Genomic DNA, 21621 nt, shown 5'->3' with positions numbered 1-21621 from the left:
TGAAATATAATTAGTAAGTTAATCAAAATTTCTATATTATCAGACCAAAAATCATCTGACATAGGTTTTTTATCAGCAAGATGTGACAAGGGAACAATGTTCCAAATTTCTATAGGAAATTATATTATACCTTTACTTCCATATCGAGACAAATTATAAATAAAACGTGAGTCCCAATTAAAGATACTTTCAGATATTCAGATGAAATGGGAGAGGTTCTCTTATCCCCCTCATAGGGCATGCAACAGGGTGTGGCTCGCTTCTTCGGTGACCCGCTGCTCAAACTCCTGAGGGGAGCATGCAGATGAGCAGATCGTGGGGAGTGTTTTGGGGCTCTGACCCCATGACAGTGTCTAGGGTTGAGTGTTTGCAGCTCCTGAAGCCCCAGTGGGCATGTGTTATCGTGTGCTCTTTCAGCTTTGCCTTCTGCAGGTGGCTTGTGTTAATCAGCTCCAGTAGACCCTCTGCCTTATCGCATGGACAGAGGGCTTTCTGTATCCCGAGTTCTTGCCCTAGTGTACCCAAGAAGTCGGATCACACGTGGGCTTGGAGAATGCGTGCAAGGTTTTATTGAGTGGTGGAAGTAGCTCTTGTGAGATGCATGAGGAGCCCGAAGGGGGATGGAGTGGGAAGGTGGTCTTCCCCTGGAGTCAGGTCGCCCCAATAGCCAGACTCTCCTCCAACTGCCTCCAGCCAAATTCCACATCATGCAGCCGTCGATGGCCTGATGTTGTCTGCTGGTGTCTGTTGCTATGTTCTTCTGCTCTCTTGACGTCCAGCCACTTGTGTCTGTGACTTCTCAGGTCTTGGGTTTTTACGGGTACAGGATGGGGCTCATCGTGGGCCAAAAGGCAACTTTTGGGGCATGAAAACAGAAATGCCTGTCCTCATTTAGTCATGAGCACAGCCTGAGGGTGGAGCCCTCATCAGGGACCCCGCACTTCTCTACCCAGCACTTCCCTGCCCCCCTCCCATATCACAAGGACTCAAAATATTAACTCACTAGTTTTTCTAGGAAATTCATTTGACTTTGTACACTTCAGGGTGAAAAACACAAAAGAAGAAGAGAGGATATGAAAAGTTGTAAGCTTTCCCAGATTCCAACAGAAGGAAGTCCCAGGATGACAGTCGTGTAGCAATTCTAGAAAATAACTGGACCAAATTAGAACAGGAAGTCAGTGAGCTCCAAAAAGAAGTTCCTCATAAAGAATGCCAGGAGGAGAAACACAAAAGTATGTTTGATGAAAAATTCATGGTTCAGTTATGAAGCAAATTTCAATGAGGTGTGATTTTCAGCAATGAAGAATAAGATAATCCATTTGACCTTAATTCTGGTGTGATTGTTCTAACAGTGAAGTGTTGACAGTGGACTGTTAGGAAGAGAATGCTAGCATACCATTTGGATCTGAAGCTAAAAACATTAAAATAATAAAATTTTTTTAGAATCAACTGAAGATAAATACTGAGATATTTATTTAAATGTAGATAATTCATGGAATATTTCTGTAGATATGGATATAAATAAAGCATGGAATATTTATGTTGAGCCAAGTAATAAATTAACAACAGAAGACCCAATTATACCTGCAGAGTCAAATATAAATATTATCAACATTAATAATGTGAAAGTAAAATTATAGGTGGCAAAATTTGAAAATGAATAATAAAGTTGCAAAAAACCATGTTTTAACATTAGTTCAAAATCAAGAGTTACTGTCTGAATATGATGAAGTAATATATATAAGTTTGCATACAATGTTTAAAATTACAAGGGGAGATAATGGAATAATTAATAATACTAATCTCAATAATTGGGAGGACAGAAAGGGATTAAATAGTATGAGTTAAATATGTATCTCTCATAATAGAGGCAACAGAGTCAATATTTCAAGAAATAGCTTATTATATGAAGTTATGGAATCAACCAACAAATGATAATAACAGTTGAAAATGATTGCTTCTGACAAGTGAGTAGGCAGAGTAGAACTTTTTATTATAACATTTTCTGTACTAGTTGAATTTTTAGCACGCCCATTCTGCTCTGATAAAATTAATTTTAAATAAAATATGAGTATTTCATATACAGTGCCATGTAAACTTGACCAACAAATTAATGCCTTGAATATATTGCCATTGATGTGAGCAAAAGAAAGCATATAAAACCAAGAATAGAGCAATTTTTAAAAGGCAGACCATGGTTATATGTCATATAAAATTTCATTCTATATATAATTTCATTAGCAATAAAATAAAGATTAATTCAACAGGAATCGTTTTACTTCTAAGTATTCTGCAGGCAATGCTCTTTTAAGCTAAAAGAAATGCAAAGAATCAAAATACTGCTAAGCAGTCATGATGTTAAGTCACAGCTGAAAAGATACAAGCTATCACTAAATCAAGAACTTCAATAGAATTCTTAAAAGCATAAGAATGTTTAACTATATTCCAGTAATGAGAAATATCAATAATGTAAAATGTTGACCACAATCTCCAACAGAATTTCTGAGCCACCTACAATCTTCCCATTAAAATTTAGCTGTCACCAATTAAAATAATAGAGAATATTTCTCCTTCAAAGATACAATTTTAGTGTTCATAAGCCCTTCTCTCCACTGGCAGTCTTTCTTATTGCATGTGGTTCAAAAGTCCACGCTATTTTAACACAGTTTTAGAAATCTTAGATCTCAAACTTTATAAGGAATATGTAATTGAAAAGTTTATAATTTTGCATTATTCGATGAGCTTAGATCCTGAAAACCCCAACTGTCTTGCAATCTTCTCAGCTTCAAACTTCCTCCAGGCAGACTGGATTCACCTATGAATAAATCCTTTGACTCACTAGATCTTTGTCATTACACATTTACTTTCACCTGTGTCTTATGAATACTCTATTTCTGACCAAAGCCTTGAAGAAATAAGCATATTTTTGGCTTATACTCCATATCTGCAACTTGAGTTCAAGTAAAATCTACTCTTCTCACATAGCCACCTAGCAGCTAAGAAATACCTTAGAGTAGTGTGTTCTAAACAACCTTTCTGCTCTGAAATGCATGCATTGACAATTACTATATGTAAAGGTAAATTCTGTTATGTTAGTGATTGCAGGATTATAGAACCCAGTATTTTTTATTCAACTTGTACTATAACTGAGAAATGGACCAGGCAGTCTCTATAGGCATGTTTCCAGTCTTCAGGAGCCAGCCATTCTTAAAATTCCTAGAAATTGGCAGTGGGAGGAGACTTATATAGTCAGTTGAAACATGATATTAAGAGAAGAGAGTGGTAGTACATGGTGATCCAAACAGTTTTGTTACTTCTTCTAAATCACTATCACTATGGCACAGTTGCAGAGATCCAACAAAAAGTAAAAAGCAGAAATCCCAGAAACCTTGGAAAGCACAGGAGATAACGTTAGCAGGAGGGAACATATCCAAGTCACACAGCACCGAAGTGGCCACAAATCTGTATCGGCCTGCAGCAACCTCAATTCTTGCCTCCTCAGAAGAAAGAATTCAACTGAGGGGCATAAGGCAGAAGGTGAGACCAAGGCAACTTTTAGAGCAAGAGTGAAAGTTTATTAAAAATCTTTAGGTCGGGCGCAGTGGCTCACGACTGTAATCTTAGCACTTTGGGAGGCTGAGACAGGCAGATCACCTGAAGTTGGGTGTTCGAGGCCAGCCTGATGAACATGGTGAAACCCTGTCTCTACTAAAAATACAAAATTAGCTGGGCATGGTGGTGCATGCCTGTAATCCCGGCTACTCGGGAGACTGAGGCACGAGAAGCGCTTCAACCTGGGAAGCGGAGTTTGCAGTGAGCTGAGATTGCACCATTGCACTCCAGCCTGGGCAACAAAAGCAAAACTCTGTCTCAAAAAAAAAAAAAAAGCTTTAGAGAGCTGGACACGGTGGCTCACGCCTATAATCCCAGCACTTTGGGAGCAAGAATGAGAGGAAGGAAAGTACATTTGGAAGAGGGCCAAACAGACTACTTGAGAGATCGAGTGTACTGTTTGACCTTTGACTTAGGGTTTTATATGTTAGCATGCTTCCAGGGTCTTTTGTCCCTTGTCCCCTGATTCTTCCTTTGGGGTGGGCTGCCTACATGTGCAATGACTTATCAGCATTTGGAAGGGGCAGCATGCACAATGTGTTTAACGGAGTTGCATACATGCTTACTAGAGGCGCTCTTCCCTTACCAGTCCAAATGTTCCTAGATGGTCATATGCCAGTTAAACTCCACCTTTTTGCCTCTCAGTGTACATGCAGAAGCACAATTGCCCAGCTCCTGAGATCCTATGGGGAAACTGCTTGTCATGCATGTCCGTGTGAAGACACCACCAAACAGGCTTTGTGTGAGCAACAAGGCTGTTTATTTCACCTGGGTGCAGGCGGGCTGAGTCCGAAAAGACAGTCAGTGAAGGGAGATAGGGGTGGGGCTGTTTTATAGGATTTGGGTAGGTTACTGGAAAATTACAATCAAAGGGGGTTGTTCTTTCGTGGACAGGGGTGAGGGTCACAAGGTGCTCAGTTGGGGAGCTTCTGAGCCAGGAGAAAGAATTTCACAAGGTAATGTCATCAGTTAAGGCAGGAACTGGCCATTTTCACTTCTTTTGTGATTCTTCACTTGCTTCAGGACATCTGGATGTATACATGCTGGCTTGGGCTCAGAGGCCTGACATTCCTGTCTTCTTATATTAATAAGAAAAATAAAACAAAATAGTGTTGAAGTGTTAGGGTGGTGAAAATTTTGGGGGTGGTATGGAGAGAAAATGGGTGATGTTTCTAAGGGCTGCTTTGAGTGGGATTAGGGGTGGCATGGGAACCTAGAGTGGGAGAGATTAAGCTGAAGGAAGATTTTGTGGTAAGGGGTGATATTGTGGGGTTGTTAGAAAAAACATTTGTCATATAGAGTGATTGGTGAAGGCCTGGATATGCTTTTGGATGAATTGAGAAACTAAACGGAAGACACAAGGTCCAAATAAGAGAAGGAGAAAAACAGGTATTAAAGGACTAAGAATTGGGAGGGCCCAGGACATCCAATTATAGAGTTCCCAAGGGGTTTCAGCTTGGTTGGTGAGTTTTTGGGCTCTATCCTTGACAGAGTCCTCTTTTTTAAGTTGGAGGCTGAGATTGGTGAGGTTGTTTTTAAAAGACCATTAGTCCATTCTGCCTTTCCTAAAGATTGAGGATGGTAAGGGGTATGAAGGTTCCACTGAATACCAAGAGCCTGAGAAACTGCTTGGGTGATTTGACTAGTACAGGCCAGACTGGTATTGGACTGTATAGAGGTGGGAAGGCCAAACAGAGGAATTATGTCTGACAGAAGGGAAGAAATGACTGTGGTGGCCTTTTCAGACCCTGTGGGAAAGGCCTCTACCCATCCAGTGAAAGTATCTACCCAGTCCAAGAGGTTTTTTTAGTTTCCTGACTTGGGGCATGTGAGTAAAGTCAATTTGCCAGTCCTGGGAAGGGGCAAATCCCTGAGCTTGATGCGTAGGGAAGGGAGGGGGCCTGAGAAATTCCTGAGGAGTAGTAGAATAGCAGATGGAACACTGAGAATTGAGTTTTTCAGGATAGATTTCCATGATGGAAAGGAAATGAGAGGTTCTAAGAGGTGGGCTAGCAGCTTGTAACCTACAAGGAAGAGGTTATGAAATGACGACAAAACAGAATGGGCCTGTGAGGCTGGAAGGAGATATTTTCCTTGGTCCAAGAACCATTTGTCTTGTGTGGGAAGAGATTGACAGGTGGAAGTTTCAGTGGGGGAGTAGATGGGAGTGACCAGATGAGAAGGAGAAAAACTGGCCATGAGGGACAGAAGTTGGAACACAAAGCTGCTTCTTTAGCTACCTTATCAGCATAAGCGCTGCCCTGAGGGATGGGATCTGATGCCTTTTGATGGCCCTTGCAGTGAATGACTCCAGCTTCCTTTGGAAGTAAAGTGGCCTTGAGAAGAGTTTTTATTAAAGAGGCATTAATGACAGAGGACCCTTGCGTAGTGAAGAAACCTCTTTTTGCCCATACAATGGCATGGTGGTGCAGGATATGGAAGGAATATTTAGAGTCAGTATAAATATTGATGCGTAATTCTTTTGCAAGAGTGAAGGCTCCAGTTAAGGCAATGGGTTTGGCTTGCTGAGAGGTAGTGGAGGGGGGCAGAGTGGTAGCCTCAGTGGTAGATGTGGAAGATATTATTGCATAGCCCGCCTTTGCTGGTGTGTGGCGATTAGGCCTGGTGGAACTGCCATCAGTAAACCAGGTGTGATCAGGGTGAGGAACAGGAAAGGAGGAAATATGGGGAAATGGAGTGAATGCCAGGTGTATCAGAGAGATACAGCCATGGGGGTCAGGTGTGGTATCAGGAATAATGTGGGAGGCCAGATTGAAGTCCGGGCCAGGAACAATGGCAATTGTAGGAGACTCAACAAAGAGTGAGTATAGCTGAAGGAGTCAGGGAGCAGAAAGTATATGTGTCAGGTGTGAGGAAGAAAATAGATTTTGGAAGTTATGAGAAATGTAGAGAGTGAATTGAGCATAGTTTGTGATTTTTAGGGCCTCTAAAAGCATTAGGGTGGTGGCAGCCACCACACACAGACATGAGGGCTAGGCTAAAACAGTAAGGTCAAGTTGTTCAGATAAAAAGGCCACAGGGCGCAGTCCTGGTCCTTGTGTAAGAATTTTGACCACGCAACTCTGCACTTCAGCTGTGTGTAATGAAAAAAGGGTTGGGATGAATCAGGGAGAGCTAGTGTGGGAGCAGTCTCTAAAGCTGTCTTCAAGGAATGGAAAGAGGAGTGGGGAAAGGATTTAGGATCTACGGGGCTGGCTAGGTTTCCTTTTGTGAGTTTATTTAATGGTTTCGTTAGGATGACAAAACCAGATATCCGAAGGTGAAAGTATCCAACCATGCCCAGGAAGGAAAGGAGTTGTTTTGTAGAAGGGGTTGCGGTTTGAGAGATCAGTTGGACATGATTGGCAGGGAGAGCACGTGTGTTTTTATGAAGAATTATGCCTAGATAGGTAATGGATGAGGAAGAAATTTGGGCTTGACTGAAGTAATGGGGGCTGTCGGTGAAGCCTTGCTGCAGTACAGCCCAGGTAAGTTGCTGAGGCTGATGGGTGTCAGGGTCAGTCTAAGTGAAAGCGAAAAGAGGCTGTGATGAAGGGTGCAAAGGAATAGTAAAGAAAGCATGTTTGAGATCCAGAGCAGAATAATGGGTTTTGGAGGGGTTGTGGAGGGAGGTATTGAGGATAGGAGAGTATATGGGTTTGGCACCATGGGGTGGATAGGCAAGACAATTTGCTTGATAAGGTGCAGATCCTGAACTAACTTGTAAGGCTTGTCCAGTTTTTGAACAGGTAAAATGGGGGAATTGTAAGGAGAGTTTATAGGCTTTAAAAGGCCATGCAAGTGATAACAGGCTTTAATCCTTTTAAAGCGTGCTGTGGGATGGGATATTGGCATTGAGTGGGGTAAGGGTGATTAGGTTTTAATGGGATAGTAATGGGCATGTGATCGGTTGCCAGGGAGGGAGTAGAGGTGTCCTATACTTGTGGGTTAAGGTTGGGGGATACGAGAGGAAGATGCGAAGGAGGTTTTGGGCTGGGAAAAAGGGCGGCAATGAGATATGGCTATAGCCCAGGAATACTCATGGAAGCAGATAATTTGGTTAAAATATCTTGGCCTAATAAGGGAACTGGGCAGGTGGGGATAACTAAAAAAGAGTGCATAAAAGAATGTTGTCCAAGTTGGCACCAGAGTTGGGGAGTTTTAAGGGGTTTTGAAGCTTGGCTGTCAATATCCACAACAGTTATGGGGGCAAGGGAAACACACCTTTGTAAAGAAGATAATGTGGAGTGGGTAGCCTCCATATTGATTAAACAGGAGGCGGACTTACCCTCCACTCTAAGAGTTACCTAAAGCATCTGTGATGGTCCAGGAGGTGTTCTAGGTGATTGGACAGCATCAGTCTTCAGCCACTAAGCTGAGAAGAGCTGGGAATGAGTCAGCCAGACAGCCTTGGGCCGGAGTTCCAGGGGCTCTGGGAGTGGCTGCCAGGAGAGTTGGACAGTCCGATTTCCAGTGGGGTCCCGCACAGATGGGACAGAGCTTAGGAGGCATCCTGGGCTGGGGGCATTCCTTGGCCCAGTGGCCAGATTTCTGGCACTTGAATTAAGATCCTGGGGGAGGAGGTCCTGAAGGTAGGCCTGACCACTGTGGCTTAGGCGTTTTGAAGTTCTTGTGTGCTGGAGATGTGGCTGGGGTTTCTCTCACAGTGGAAGCAAGGAATTGCACCTCAGAAATACATTGCTACTTGGCTGTGTCTACTCTATTATTGTACACCTTGAAGGCAAGGTTAATTAAGTCCTGTGCTGGGGTTTGAGGGCTGGAATCTAATTTTTGGAGCTTTTTTTTTATGTCAGGAGCTGACTGGGTGATAAAATCTACACTGAGAATAAGATGGCCTTCTGGCCCTTCTGAGTCTAGGGCTGTAAAGCATCTCAGGATTGCTGTCAAACGGGCCATGAACTGGGCTGGGTTTTTCATATTTGATGAAAAAGAGTCTAAACACTAACTGATTTGGGAAAGGTCAGAAAAAGAAAATGGAGCATTAACCTTGGCTATGCCTTCAGCTCCAGCCACCTCTTTAAGAGGAAATTGCTGGGCAGGTGGGGGAGGACTAGTTGTGGAACAAAACTGTAAGCCGGACTGGGTGTGAGGAGAGGAGGTGATAGAAGGACTACAGAGTGGAGGAGCAGAAGCTGAGGAAGAAATGGAGTCTGATTCAGCCTGGTGCAGAGCGACCTGAGGAGCAGTCTGGAGATGAAGGGAGAGGTCAGATGGATCAGTAGAAAAGGAAGATTGAAAAGACTCAGCGATGCTTGGGGTTGGGACTGAGGGGACAGGTGGGAGGGAAAGAAGGAGGATTTGGGATGAATCACATTGGGAACAGAGACTAGGGAGGGACCAATGTGTAAAAGAATGCCTGGACGTCAGGCACCTCAGACCATTTGCCCATTTTACGACAAGAATTATCTAGATCTCGTAGGATGGAAAAATTGAAAGTGCCATTTTCTGGCTATTTGGAACCATTGTCAGGTTTGTATTGGAGTCAAGAGGCATTTCAGAAGAAAATAAGGCATTTAGGTTTAGGTTAGGTGTGAGTTGAAGAGGTTTTAAGTTCTTGAGAACACAGGCAAAGGGAGAAGAGGGAGGAATGGAGGGTAGAAGATTGCCCATAGTGAAGGAGGCAAGCCCAGAGAAAAGAGAGTGTAGAAACATGGAGAGAAGGGGTGGGGGGTGCTTGCCCCCCAGGAAAGTGGAGAGAAAAGAGAGGGTAGAAACACGGAGAGAAGGAATTTCACAAGGTAATGTCATCAGTTAAGGCAGGAACTGGCCATTTTCACTTCTTTTGCGATTCTTCACTTGCTTCAGGCCATCTGGATGTATACGTGCAGGCTTGGGCTCAGAGGCCTGACACTGCTGATCAGCAGTTTCAGGTTTTTCTGTTTATTGGGACACTGCCTTCCCCTGGCACTGGCTGTGACTAATTATTATTTTAGAGAGGCAGTTTAACAACTACCTGACCATCACCTGATGGTTGCCTGACATTTCTGGTGGGACAGGGAACCTCTCTTTCCCTGCTCATTTCTGACTAGTTACCTACTATAATAATAGCAATGATATCAATTATGAATTACATGTATTGAATATTTATTATGTGCCAGGTATTTTACCTCTACTATCTCAATTAAACCTCAAAGAATTCTCATTTTATTGATTTTTAAACGAATACTTAGAAAGGATATCTAAATTGTTCATACCTAGCAAGTGATAGGATAGGGATTTAAATCAAGGCAGTCTGATTCTGCTTAAGCAAGCTGCTACACAGCTCAAAACAAAGATTTATGCATAAAAGAGTAAGAGTGGCAGGTAGATTTTACTAGAGCTGAGCTCAAAGATATAAACCAGGCATCAAAAGAAAAGAATGATTATTGGTCCTACAAAGAAAAATAAGGAAAGAGGAATTAATCTGTTGGACCAGTACTAAATGGAATTCAAAGGTGCCTTAATCCCTTCTGGAATCATTCTCTAAAACTCAAGATTGATGCAGGAGGTAGTTAGGCATAAACCACAATGAACCAGTGCATGGGAAAGGCAAAGCTGAGGGTTTTAGGGAAACTGAAACTTTGCCTCTGAAAATTTGAGTCTAAGTCTGCTGAAATGATTTGACAATTTTGAAAATAAACACAATTTAAAAGCTGTTGGAACCCCCAAAACACTTTAAGCCTTAAGAAAGATGTGACTGTGATCTGAGTCACATATGGTTACAACTTCTGTTTCTCAGATTATAAATTAACTCACTTTCTTATTTATCTTTTTCTTTACAGTGACTAGATAGAATTAAATGATATCAGGGACACAAACCTCTGCCTTTTAATGACCCTTGTTATAGATTAACTTCTCCTTTGTTGTCCTGCTTTGCTTAGACCAGATGACAGAAAACCCATGACTATAATGCCCTCTGTAAAAAATGTTAAATGTACCCTTCCCCAAAAGAAAATCTATCTGTAACCAATCACATTGCTGTAATTATGCTCTGGCCTTGTATGTAAAATGTTGTAATCCTGCTAAAACTCATCTCTCTCTGCCTATCTAAATGAAACCTTAACTTCCCTACTTCTGAATGCTGATTCCATCCCTTAGGAGTTGGTATTTCCAAGAAGGCTATCCTCAAATTCTGCACTTGAATAAACTCTCTTTAAATTAGATTCTGACTCTTTTGATTATTTTAGGTTGGCATGATAGATTATCAGGAGAAAAATAAAACTCATTGCATGCATAGGCATGGGAGCCATACTCAAAAGTATGAGACTCAAAGAAATCTCACACTTCTTTGAGAGTACTGAAGTTTTAATACCATATGGGAAGGAATAGAGGCTTGGAGCATAGAGATCAGTTATGGGAGGGAGAGGGGAGGAATTGCATATAAAGCAAAAAGTATCTTGTTATGCAGATGAAATCTCTCAGGTAGCAGCTCTCAGATTAGATAATAGCCTATAGTGAAAGTTTCTCTGTTAGAGCTTCAAAAGTGTCTCTTTTTCCTAAATTAATCTTTCCTAGATCAAGATAATGTAGATAAGGTCTCAGAGAAATCCTGTTCACATCCACTGTTTACTTCACTAATGTAGATTTCCTCTACAGATGTAAATCTCCTCCACAAAAGGACAACTCTTCAGAACTATTCCTTTGTCTGTAGCCCCTCTGAATATCCATCTCAAAATATGCCAAAAAAGTATATTTTGGGGTGAGATACTCTACTTTCCTTCAGGGTGAACATATTTTAAGAGTTTACTTGTAAGTCATGGACATAAACGTGGAAATAATAGACACTGGGGACTCCAAAAGGAAGGATGGTGGGAGTAAGGGTGAGGATTGAAAACTTATCTGTGAGGTACAATGTCCACTATTTGAGTAATGGGTACACTAGAAGGCCAGTCCCCACTAGTAGGCAATGTACCCATGTAACAATCATAAATATGTACTCCTTGAATCTAAAACTAAAAATTAAGAGTTTAAAGAGTTTACTTATAAGTGATTTAAATTGAGCATATTTTAATAAAAATAAATTTAAATCAATTCCCATAATGAATAAAGTATTAAAAAAAGAAAACGAATATGAAAACCTAAATGAATCAAAAAAGATTGACATAGAGATTTGCATGGAAAATGGGGGTGATGGAATCATGTGGTTCAATATTATATTCGTTTCAGTGTGCCATTAATATTCATTTTTATGTTCAAATTGACATTTGTTTTCCTCTTTTCTATAATTGTTATGGTGGCAATTACATATTCCATATTTGCTGACCCGTGAATCAGAGATCCAATGAGACCCTCAGTAGTCTGATCCAAGAAAGGAATTATCTGGCCTTTTGAGGAATAGAGAGTAGAATGGACCTGACTGAAAATTACTCAAGATTCTACCACACCTGGTCTATATTAGGATATGGGTTTTAGGACCCTTTAGAATTAAAACACCATCTTCTTGGAGAATTTCATTTCCAAGTTTTGTGAATGTTAAATATAATGAACCCCAAGTTTCTCTTCATATGTTCAGCTCTGTTCTTCTTTGATTCTCCATTTTAAAGTTTAATTTCCTGGTTCTGTTAGCTCCCTTGCTTCTAATTTCAGTAAACAACTTTCCCACCAGTCCTAATTAGTAGTTCACATCTGTCCCCTGGTCACCTGCTTCATCCTGACTCATCCTGGTCAGCTGCTTTGACCTAAGTCACTCCTGGTCACCTGCTCTGACCTAAGTCAACTCTAGTTACCTGTTCCTAACCGTCCTTCCCACCAAACTACTCACCCCACCACTCTGGCTCATACCCCTGACCTCTTTAAAATAGCCAATCATAATTAGCTTAGACTATGCCATCCAACTGTAGCCAATAGGGGAACAACACGGCAGTAGGGGCTACCTGCATCAGGAATAAGAACTCTTTCCCCTCCCCTGCCCAGGTGTGCTCTTGCCGTTACTCCATTCACAAGTCGCACCCATCTATAGAAGTAAAAATTGCCTTGCTGAGAGAGTTAAATTTATGTTCAAGTGCTATTTCTTTGCAGCACCAAGAAACAAGCATTTTGCATTTCTAACATGAATACATTTAAATATTAAATTTATAAATATATGGATAGGTGGAAAAGTAGATAAGTGGCTTTCTCAGAGAACTTGTGAATATGCAATGTAAACTATGATGTGAGAAACTTAGTGTGATCAAAAAGAATGAATTAAATTCAAAATTGTATCCAAAATAATACACTTTTGAGATTCCATCAGTAAATTGTTTGCCAAAATTACATAGGCCAAATGTAATATTCTATAAGACATTTCATGGCTTGTAACTTTGTGTGTAAAAACAACTCTTCAACTCTCTTATTCTCTAATTTGGCTCAATTTTTCTAAAGTTTCTCTTTTATATGGCCATTCAACACAGCATGATTGCTGCATGTAATATAATATGACAAGATTGCCCATTAGCTTGTTCTCTAAAATACCCTTAAGTAGCTGAGTTAATACAATATTTAGAATGGAGCAATCAGGTGGGAAATCTTGCTCTTAACTGTAGCAACTGCTGAGCACATAGATTACAGCAGTCTCCCTTCAGCCTTTTATTTATGAACCTTCAGTGACAATTTGTTCCTCCAGGAATCAAGTGCTCCAAATCAAACAAAAATTTTAAAGACAATGTTTTCTTCTTTAGAAAACACATTTTAAAATATAATTAAGAGAATTCTTCTGCTTGCTTTTTCTTCCTGTGTCTATGAAAATGTTCATACCAGTCTCCATTAACTGCTCAAGTGTGAAGTTTATTCAGAACTTTAAAATTAATGTAGTTAATGTATGTTATTTCAGAAGAGAGTTTTTGTAAATGTTGGTCTTTTAAACCTCAATTTTTTCTTATCTAGTAAAGTGAAAATGTAGGATACATTGTTAAATGACATTTCTCTAACTACAACTTAAAGAATCAATTTTTTTATCAATAGATCATAAATATTTGTATCTACCAGACATTATATATCATTTACAACAGAATCTCCTGAGTAGTTACTTTTTAATGCAAATTTCTAAGCTGTTGTCTAGATTTACTGAATCAGAATTTCTTGATGTTAGGCGAGGTAAACTACATTTTAATTAGTCTCCCAAAGTTTCTTTGGACATATTAAAATTTGCAAGTGTTTGAATTATAGATTCCATAATTCCTCATCTGGATTCCTGGACTTATTTACTGAAGCTCTGTGCAGTGAAAAATAAATGTATTTCTACTATATACATACATATGACAAATAAGTTACCAAAATATTATATTCAGATTTTAAATGTAGACTCATTGTTTATAATATATTTTTATTTTCAAATATATAAGCCATACTGAATGACATTTAAGGGAAATTTGATTTTTACTTTTGTTAATGGTATTTTATTGTTAATGGTATGTATATCAACCTTAGACCCAAAGCCAGATCAATGAAGTCATTACTTATTTATTCTTTAAATAATCTTATGCCAATCCTTCTACTAAGTGCTGGAAATACAAATATGTATTACACATAGTCCTTCTAGCATTAAAAAAAAAGACTGAAAAACAGATCTCAGCAATATAATGGTTTAATGCAGCACTAGAGATATGCAAAAGTATTTTTGGAAGCACCAAAGAGTACAACTATCTCTTGTTGGGTGGAAAATGAATGGGAAGTATAAAGAAAGATTCCTCGGAGATGACACGTGGGTTGGAACTTAAATGTAGGAATTAGGTTGCATAGAATGAGAGTTAGAAGCATTCTAGGCACAGACTGTAGAATGAACAAAGATATAGAGATAAGAAATAGCATGGTATGTGTGATAAGCTGAGTCATGTAGTGAACTGAAGAGAAAGCTGAATGTCAGGAAATGGTTTAGATTTGAATCTTGAAAGACAGGCAAAAGCTAGATTATTAAATGCATAGTGAGAGATGTAAATTGTCTTGGACTTTAAATAATTTTTATTCTGCTTTTCCCTTCTCTGGGACTGAAAATACACATTTGATAGACTGCTTGATATTGTCCCAAAGTTCACTGAGACTGTGAAAGGAAAATAAAATTTTGGGACACTAAACTCACTATATCAAAGGGAAGTTCAGCTTGGGAACAGAGTCACACAAAAACTACCTTCCTTTTTGTTTCTAAACGGATAACTACAAAGAGAGGAAGGCATGTATCTCTCTAGGTGGCTTCCATCATAAATTCCTTCCAAGAGAATGGCTTATGGGCAACAACATCTTTACCCTAAAACTTAATTTTGTTGAATTTCATCCATGTCCCTGCAAAGGACATGATCTCATTCCTTTTTGTGGCTGCATAGTATTCCATGGTATATATGTGCCACATTTTGTTTATTCAGTCTATCATTGATGGGCATTTGGGTTGGATCCATGTCTTTGCCATTGTAAATAGTGCTGCAATAAACATACGTATGCATGTGTCTTTATAGTAGAATGATTTATAATCGTTTGGGTATATACTCAATAATGGGATTGCTGGGTCAAATGATATTTCTGGTTCTAGATCCTTGAAGAATCGCTATACTGTCTTCTACAATGGTTGAACTAATTTACATTCCCACCAACAGTTTAAAAGTGTTACTATTTATCCACAGCCTTGCCAGCATCTATTGTTTCCTGACTTTTTAATAATCACCATTCTAACTGGTGTGGTTTTGATTTGCATTTCTCTGATGATCAGTGATGTTGGGCTTTTTTTCATATGTTTCTTGGCCATATAAATGTCTTCTTTTGAGAAGTGTCTGTTCATATCCTCTGCCCACTTTTTGATGGGGCTGTTTTTTTTCTTGTAAATATATTTAAGTTCTTTGTAAATTCTGAATATTAGGGTCTAGTAATTTTTGATTAGGTGATGGATAGTGTGTATTTTACATTGCTGGGGGCTAGATTTTGGTCTGATAGGCAGTATATTTAGTTGATCCTTTTGAAGCTTGTTTTTAAGCTTTGAAGAGAGGGTATTAAAATATTCCCTCTCAATTGGTGTCCCACAAGATAATTAAACCCTAATGTCTACGGCAATGCTGTAGATAATGAATTAATTTCTCTCTAATGTATTTAGAATGGTATTATACCAAGTTTGAGGCAATTAAGAAAATACTTATTCATATTATGTTTCATAGAACCTCAGTTGAAAAAGACAATTTAGGCACATGACTAAGGTATAACCCCTTTGACATCTCCCCTAAAGGCCAGGTGTTCAAAAAGACTCTTGATTCCAGCTGACCAAAACTCAAATGTCTCCCGGCCCTGTACGAATTCTGGAAACTTTTCAACTTACAGCTTTCCAGCAGTTTTTTTTGCCTGGCCTCAGGGAGTTTCTTTTACATATGCACAGCTTAGTATTTAGCAACAGACTCTAGGGGATTCCTATACAGATTTTTGACATTCTTTCTCCATGCAACTTTAACCTCTTTGTTATTCTGTTCACAAATTCCAGATGCATCAGTCTTCCTGTACACTAGACTCTGTCTGCTTAATTCAATGATACCACTGTGCTCTGATGGAGATAACCATCCCTGCACTGTAGTTCAGAAAGTGCCTGAAAGCAGAAAGCTGGGACTTATCTGACTGTAAGCTTATCTTATTTGTTTTCCTTCTTTTAGAACTGTGCCAACTGCTTGATCAATATCCAAAAATTGCTGCTGCATATGTAGTCCAGTTTTCTAGTTGTTTGTGGAAGGACGGTAAGTCTAGTTCCAGAGTGAAAGTTTCATCTTTGACTTTAAATTATACTTGATGGAGAGCCAATAAGGGATTTTAGTCAAAAGACTGCCATTGTTGTATTTTTATTTCAGATCACTGTAGCAGTTCTGTGGAAGAAAAATGTGAGAAAGATTGGACTGGTGAAAGAGAGAAGTTCCACAATTATTTAGAAGGTAAAATTATGAGGACTAGATGACTTATTCATATATATATATATATATATATATATATATATATATATATATTTAGTATTTTACTTTAAGTTCTAGGGTACGTGTGCACAACATGCATGTTTGATATAAGGTATACATGCGCCATGTTGGTTTGCTGCACCCTTCAACTTGTCATTTACATTAGATATTTCTCCTATGCTGTCCCTCCCCCAGCCCCCTACCCCCCAACAGGCCCCGGTATGTGATGTTCCCCGCCCTGTGTCCAAGTGATCTCATTATTCAATTCCCACCTATGAGTGAGAACATGCAGTGTTTGGGTTTCTGTCCTTGTGATAGTTTGCTGAGAATGATGGTTTCCAGCTTCATCCATGTCCCTGCAAAGGACATGAATTCTAGATGACTTACTGAATATAAAAAATGAGGAGAAAAAAGGAGTCAGAGATAGCTCTAAGAATTCAAGTTTGGGTGTCCGAGTGCTAAAAACTTATATACGGAAGAAGATCTAGTATTGTGGCCATTTCAGTTTTGTCCATATTGCCTTCAAGGAATCTTTGGAACACCCTAATAGAAATAACTTATGAAGAGTTGAATATACAAACTTGAGTTTCAGGTCTGTATATTTTGGGAAAGATCTTGGGTGGAGAGATAAAATCAAGAGTAAGCAGCATATAAATATTAGTTGAAACTATAGAGGAAATAGTATTATTCAGGAAGAATATATAGAATCGTAAGAGAACTGAGATAAAATAAAACAATACTAACATTTAAGGCACAAAAGCATAAGATGAAGTGAGAGGAGTAAGTCCTGAGAAAAGAAGGGAGCCAGGAGATTGTAGAGTTGTAGAATCAAGGTAGTAAAGACTCTCAAAAGGGGGGGTTAAACTATGACTTCAATTACACTAGGAAATTCCAGGAAAATAAAGGCTGAAAGAATGGTCACTGGCTTAGCAATTAAGAGGAAACTAGTAGCCTTTTACCCCTTTAGTACATGAGGATTGTTGTAAGCCAAATGGCAGCAGGTAGAGAAAATGAGAGAGAATAAATAGCAAGCACAGATTACTTTTAAAGGACTAAAGATGCAAGAGGATTGACTAAATTGAAGCTAAAGAAAGATACAGGTCAAGAGTATGTGCCTTTTAGTATATGTGACTTGAATTCTAGTAAGCCGAAGAGAACTTAAAAGTGCAGGAAAGAGGGAAAAGTAAATGAATTAAGGTCCCAGAAGGAAGAAGCCAAGATAAAATCAAGAATATAGAGGGATTGTTCAGCCTTAATCCAAAGTCTTGACCCCCATTAGTATCAGAAGAAAGAACATATAGGAAGAAGTATCCAAGGCCACAAAGAAGGCTTGTTCTGAGCAAGAGTTCCTGCGTGGTCTCCAGAGCAATGGCAGGACACTGATCTGAGGATGGTATGCCACAGAGTTTAGGGAGGGAGAGTAAGGGTCTTATAAACTAGCATCAAGGCCTTATTCGGGGAGATGACCTTCATCCACAACCTTTAGCAGTGACAAAGACGCTGGTTGGGAACTGTTACCAAAGTGGTTTTTCACATAACATTAAGAGCATTTCCATGAGAAGAGATAAAGAATGAGGATGTTGATGATAATCATGATGATTAAAATAGACACTCTGATGTACCCCGCCAGGTACCCACTTCAGGACTGTATTCCTCTGGCTTCTGGGAGTACTGTTGACTGACAGCCCTCAGCTGCCAGCTTTCTCAGCAAATTAATCTGAGCTGAAGAGAGCTGCCTTCCCCGAGGTCATGATTCTCTCTTGGCTACAGTCTGCAACCAATGACTGGTCAATTCTAGGATATAGAATTCAGCCTCCTTGCCCCAATTGTGACAAAATTGAAGATGCAGCCTAACTTCAGAGTTCCCTAAAGGGCCAGCTGAGGCTAAAGATACTGTCAACTTCCTTCCCTTCCTCCACAGAGTAGTCACATAAAATATAGGACACTCAGTTAAATTTGAATTTCAGATAATTGTGTCCCAAATAGTGTATTTTATATTAAAAATTACTCAGTTTACTAAAAATTTAAATTTAACTGGCAGTCCTGTATTATTATTTGCTAATATGACAAACCTATCCACAGGTTTAATTCTGAGCATACTCTTGTATTAGTCTGTTCTTACACTACTATACAGAAATACTTGAGACTGGGTAATTTATAAATAAAAGAGGTTTAATGGGCTCATGGTTCTGTGTCCAGAATTGGTGGGTTCTTGGTCTTGCTGACTTCAAGAATGAAGCCGCAGACCCTTGCGGTGAGTGTTACAGTTCTTAAAGATGGTGTGTCCAGAATTTGTTCCTTCAGATGTTCAGACGTGTCCGGAGTTTCTTCCTTCTGGTGGGTTCATGGTCTTGCTCACTTTAGGAGTGAAGCCGCAGACCTTCACAGTGTTACAGCTCTTAAAGGTGGCCCGTCCAGAGTTGTTTATTCTTCTCGGTAGGTTTGCGGTCTTACTGGCTTCAGGAGTGAAGCTACAGACCTTTGTGGTGAGTGTTACAGCTCATAAACATAGTGCAGACCCAAAGACTGAACAGCAGCAAGATTTATTGCAAAGAGCGAAAGAACAAAGCTTCCACAGTGTGGAAGGGAACCTGAGCAGGTTGCTGCTGCTGGCTGGGATGGCCTGCTTTTATTCCCTTATTTGGCCCCATCCACACCCTGCTGATTGGTCCATTTTACAGACAGCTGATTGGTCTGTTTTACAGAGTGCTGATTGGTCCATTTTGACAGAGTGCTGATTGGTGCATTTACAAACCTTTAGCTAGACAAAAGAGCACTGATTGGTGCGTTTACAATCCTTTAGCTAGACAGAAAAGTTCTCCAAGTCCCCACCTGACCCAGAAGCCCAGCCAGCTTCACCTCTCAGTTCCAAGGCTGTACAAGAAGCAGAGCTGAAGGGGCCTCAGGAAACTTACAATCATGATGGAAAGCAAAAGGAAGCAGGCATGTCTTCACATGGCCAGAGTAGGAGGAACAGAGAGTGGGGGAAGGTGCTATACACTTTAAAACAACCAGATCTCATGAGAATCTATCAAAAGAACAACAACAAAAGGATGGTGCTAAACTATTCATGAAGGATCTACCCTTATGATTCAATCACCTCCCACCAGGCCCCACCTCCAACATTGAGGATTATAATTCAACATGAGATTTCATTGGGGACATAGATCCAAACCATATCAGCTCCCTAGGTAAACTTCCTTCATGTTAATCTCAGTCTCAGAATTGGCCTCCCAGAGAATCCAAGCTACAACAATTACTAAATTCTGAAACTTAATCAGCTGCTGGTTGGCTGGCAACGAGGAACGATTTTCTAAGAATGTCAGGAATATGAACAGTGCCCAACACAAAGTAACGGCATAGCAGCATAAATATTAACCTCTGACTGGTGGTAAATTGGGATAACACACAAATGGAAGGAATTACACAAGCATATGGAATTTGTCAGGCCTCTGAGCCCAAGCCTGCACATATACATCCAGATGGCCTGAAGTAACTGAAGAATCACAAAAGAAGTGAAAATGGATGGTTCCTGCCTTAACTAATGACATTACCTTGTGAAATTCCTTTTCCTGGCTTATCCTGGTTCAAAAGCTCCCCCACTGAGCATCTTGTGACCCCCGCCCCTGCCCACCAGAGAACAACCCCCTTTGACTATAATTTTCCACTACCTACCCAAATCCTATAAAACGGCCCCACCCCATCTCCCTTCACTGACTCTCTTTTCTGACTCAGCCCACCTGCACACAGATTAAATAAGCAGCCTTTTGCTCACACAAAGCCTGTTTGGTGGTCTCTTCACATGGACATGCGTGATATTTGGTGCCGAAGACCCAGGACAGGAGGACTCCTTTGGGAGACCAGTCCCCTGTCCTCACCCTCACTCCATGAGGAGATCCACCTATGACTTCGGGTCCTCAGACCAAACAGCCCAAGGAACATCTCATGAATTTCAAATCAGGTAAATGGTCTTTTCATTCTCTTCTCCAGCCTCTCTTGCTACCCTTCAATCTCCTTCTCTCACTACCCTTCAATCTCCCTGTCCTTCCAATTCCAGTTCTTTTTCCTCTCTAGTAGAGACAAAGGAGACCCATTTTATCCATGGACCCAGAACTCTGGCACTGGTCACAGACTTGGGAAGACAGTCTTCCCTTGGTGTTTCATCACTGTGTGGATGCCTGCCTGATTATTCACTCACACTCCATTGGTGTCTGATCACCATGGGGATGCCTGTCTTGGTCATTCACCCACATTCCCTTGGTGGCAAGTCAATTGCAGGGACTCCTGCTTTGGCTACTCACCACCCCGCTTCTCTGTGTCTCTACCCTCTCTTTTCTCTGGGCTTGCCTCCTTCACTATGGGCAATCTTCCACCCTCCATTCCCCCTTCTTCTCCCTTAGCCTTTGTTCTCAAAAACTTAAAACCTCTTCAACTCTCGCCTGACCTAAAACCTAAGTGTCTTATTTTCTTCTGCAACACCACTAGGCCCCAATACAAACTCTATAATGGTTCTAAATAGCCAGAAAATGGCACTTTTGATTTCTCCATTTTACAAGACCTGGGTGATTTTTCTTGAAAAATGGGCAAATGGGTCTGAGGTGCCTGATGTCCAGGCTTTCTTTTACACATTCATCCCTCCCTAGTCACTGGTCCCAATGCGACTCATCCCAAATCTTTCTCTCATGTCTGTTCCTTCAGTTTCCACCCCAAGCTCTGAGTCCTTTGAATCCTCCTTTTCTACAAACCCATCTGACCTCTCCCCTCCTCCCCAGGCTGCTCCTCGTCAGGTTGAGCAAGGTCCCAATTCTTCCTCAGCCTCTGCTCCCCCACCCTATAATCCTTTTATCACCTCCCCTCCTCATACCAAGTCCAGCTTACACTTTTGTTCAGCGACTAGGCCTCCCCAACCTGCCCAACAATCTCCTCTTAAAGAGGTGGCTGGAGCTGAAGGCATAGCCAAGGTTAATGCTCCTTTTCCTCTATCCGACCTCTCCCAAATCAGTTAGGGTTTAGGCTCTTTTTCATCAAATATGAAAACCCAGCCCAGTTCATGGCTCATTTGGCAGCAACCCTGAGACACTTTACAGCCCCAGACCCTGAAGGGTCAGAAGGCCATCTTATT

General features: G+C 40.5%; 1 protein-coding gene across 1 annotated transcript in view; it reads right to left on the bottom strand.

Moving 5' to 3' along the window:
* Nucleotides 1-260: 260 nt before the first annotated feature.
* Nucleotides 261-21621, bottom strand: part of LOC129485833 (uncharacterized protein C9orf85-like) — an 80233-nt gene continuing 58872 nt past the window's right edge. Inside the window, exon 3 of the mRNA XM_055284841.1 lies at nucleotides 261-1411. Within this exon, the coding sequence (XP_055140816.1) occupies nucleotides 1374-1411 (38 nt within the window). The 3' untranslated portion in view covers nucleotides 261-1373. The remainder of the gene's footprint in view (nucleotides 1412-21621) is intronic.

Source organism: Symphalangus syndactylus, chromosome 7 (assembly GCF_028878055.3).
Source record: "Symphalangus syndactylus isolate Jambi chromosome 7, NHGRI_mSymSyn1-v2.1_pri, whole genome shotgun sequence".
Taxonomy (NCBI): Eukaryota; Metazoa; Chordata; class Mammalia; order Primates; family Hylobatidae; genus Symphalangus; species Symphalangus syndactylus.
This window is presented reverse-complemented; position numbering and strand designations above follow the sequence as displayed.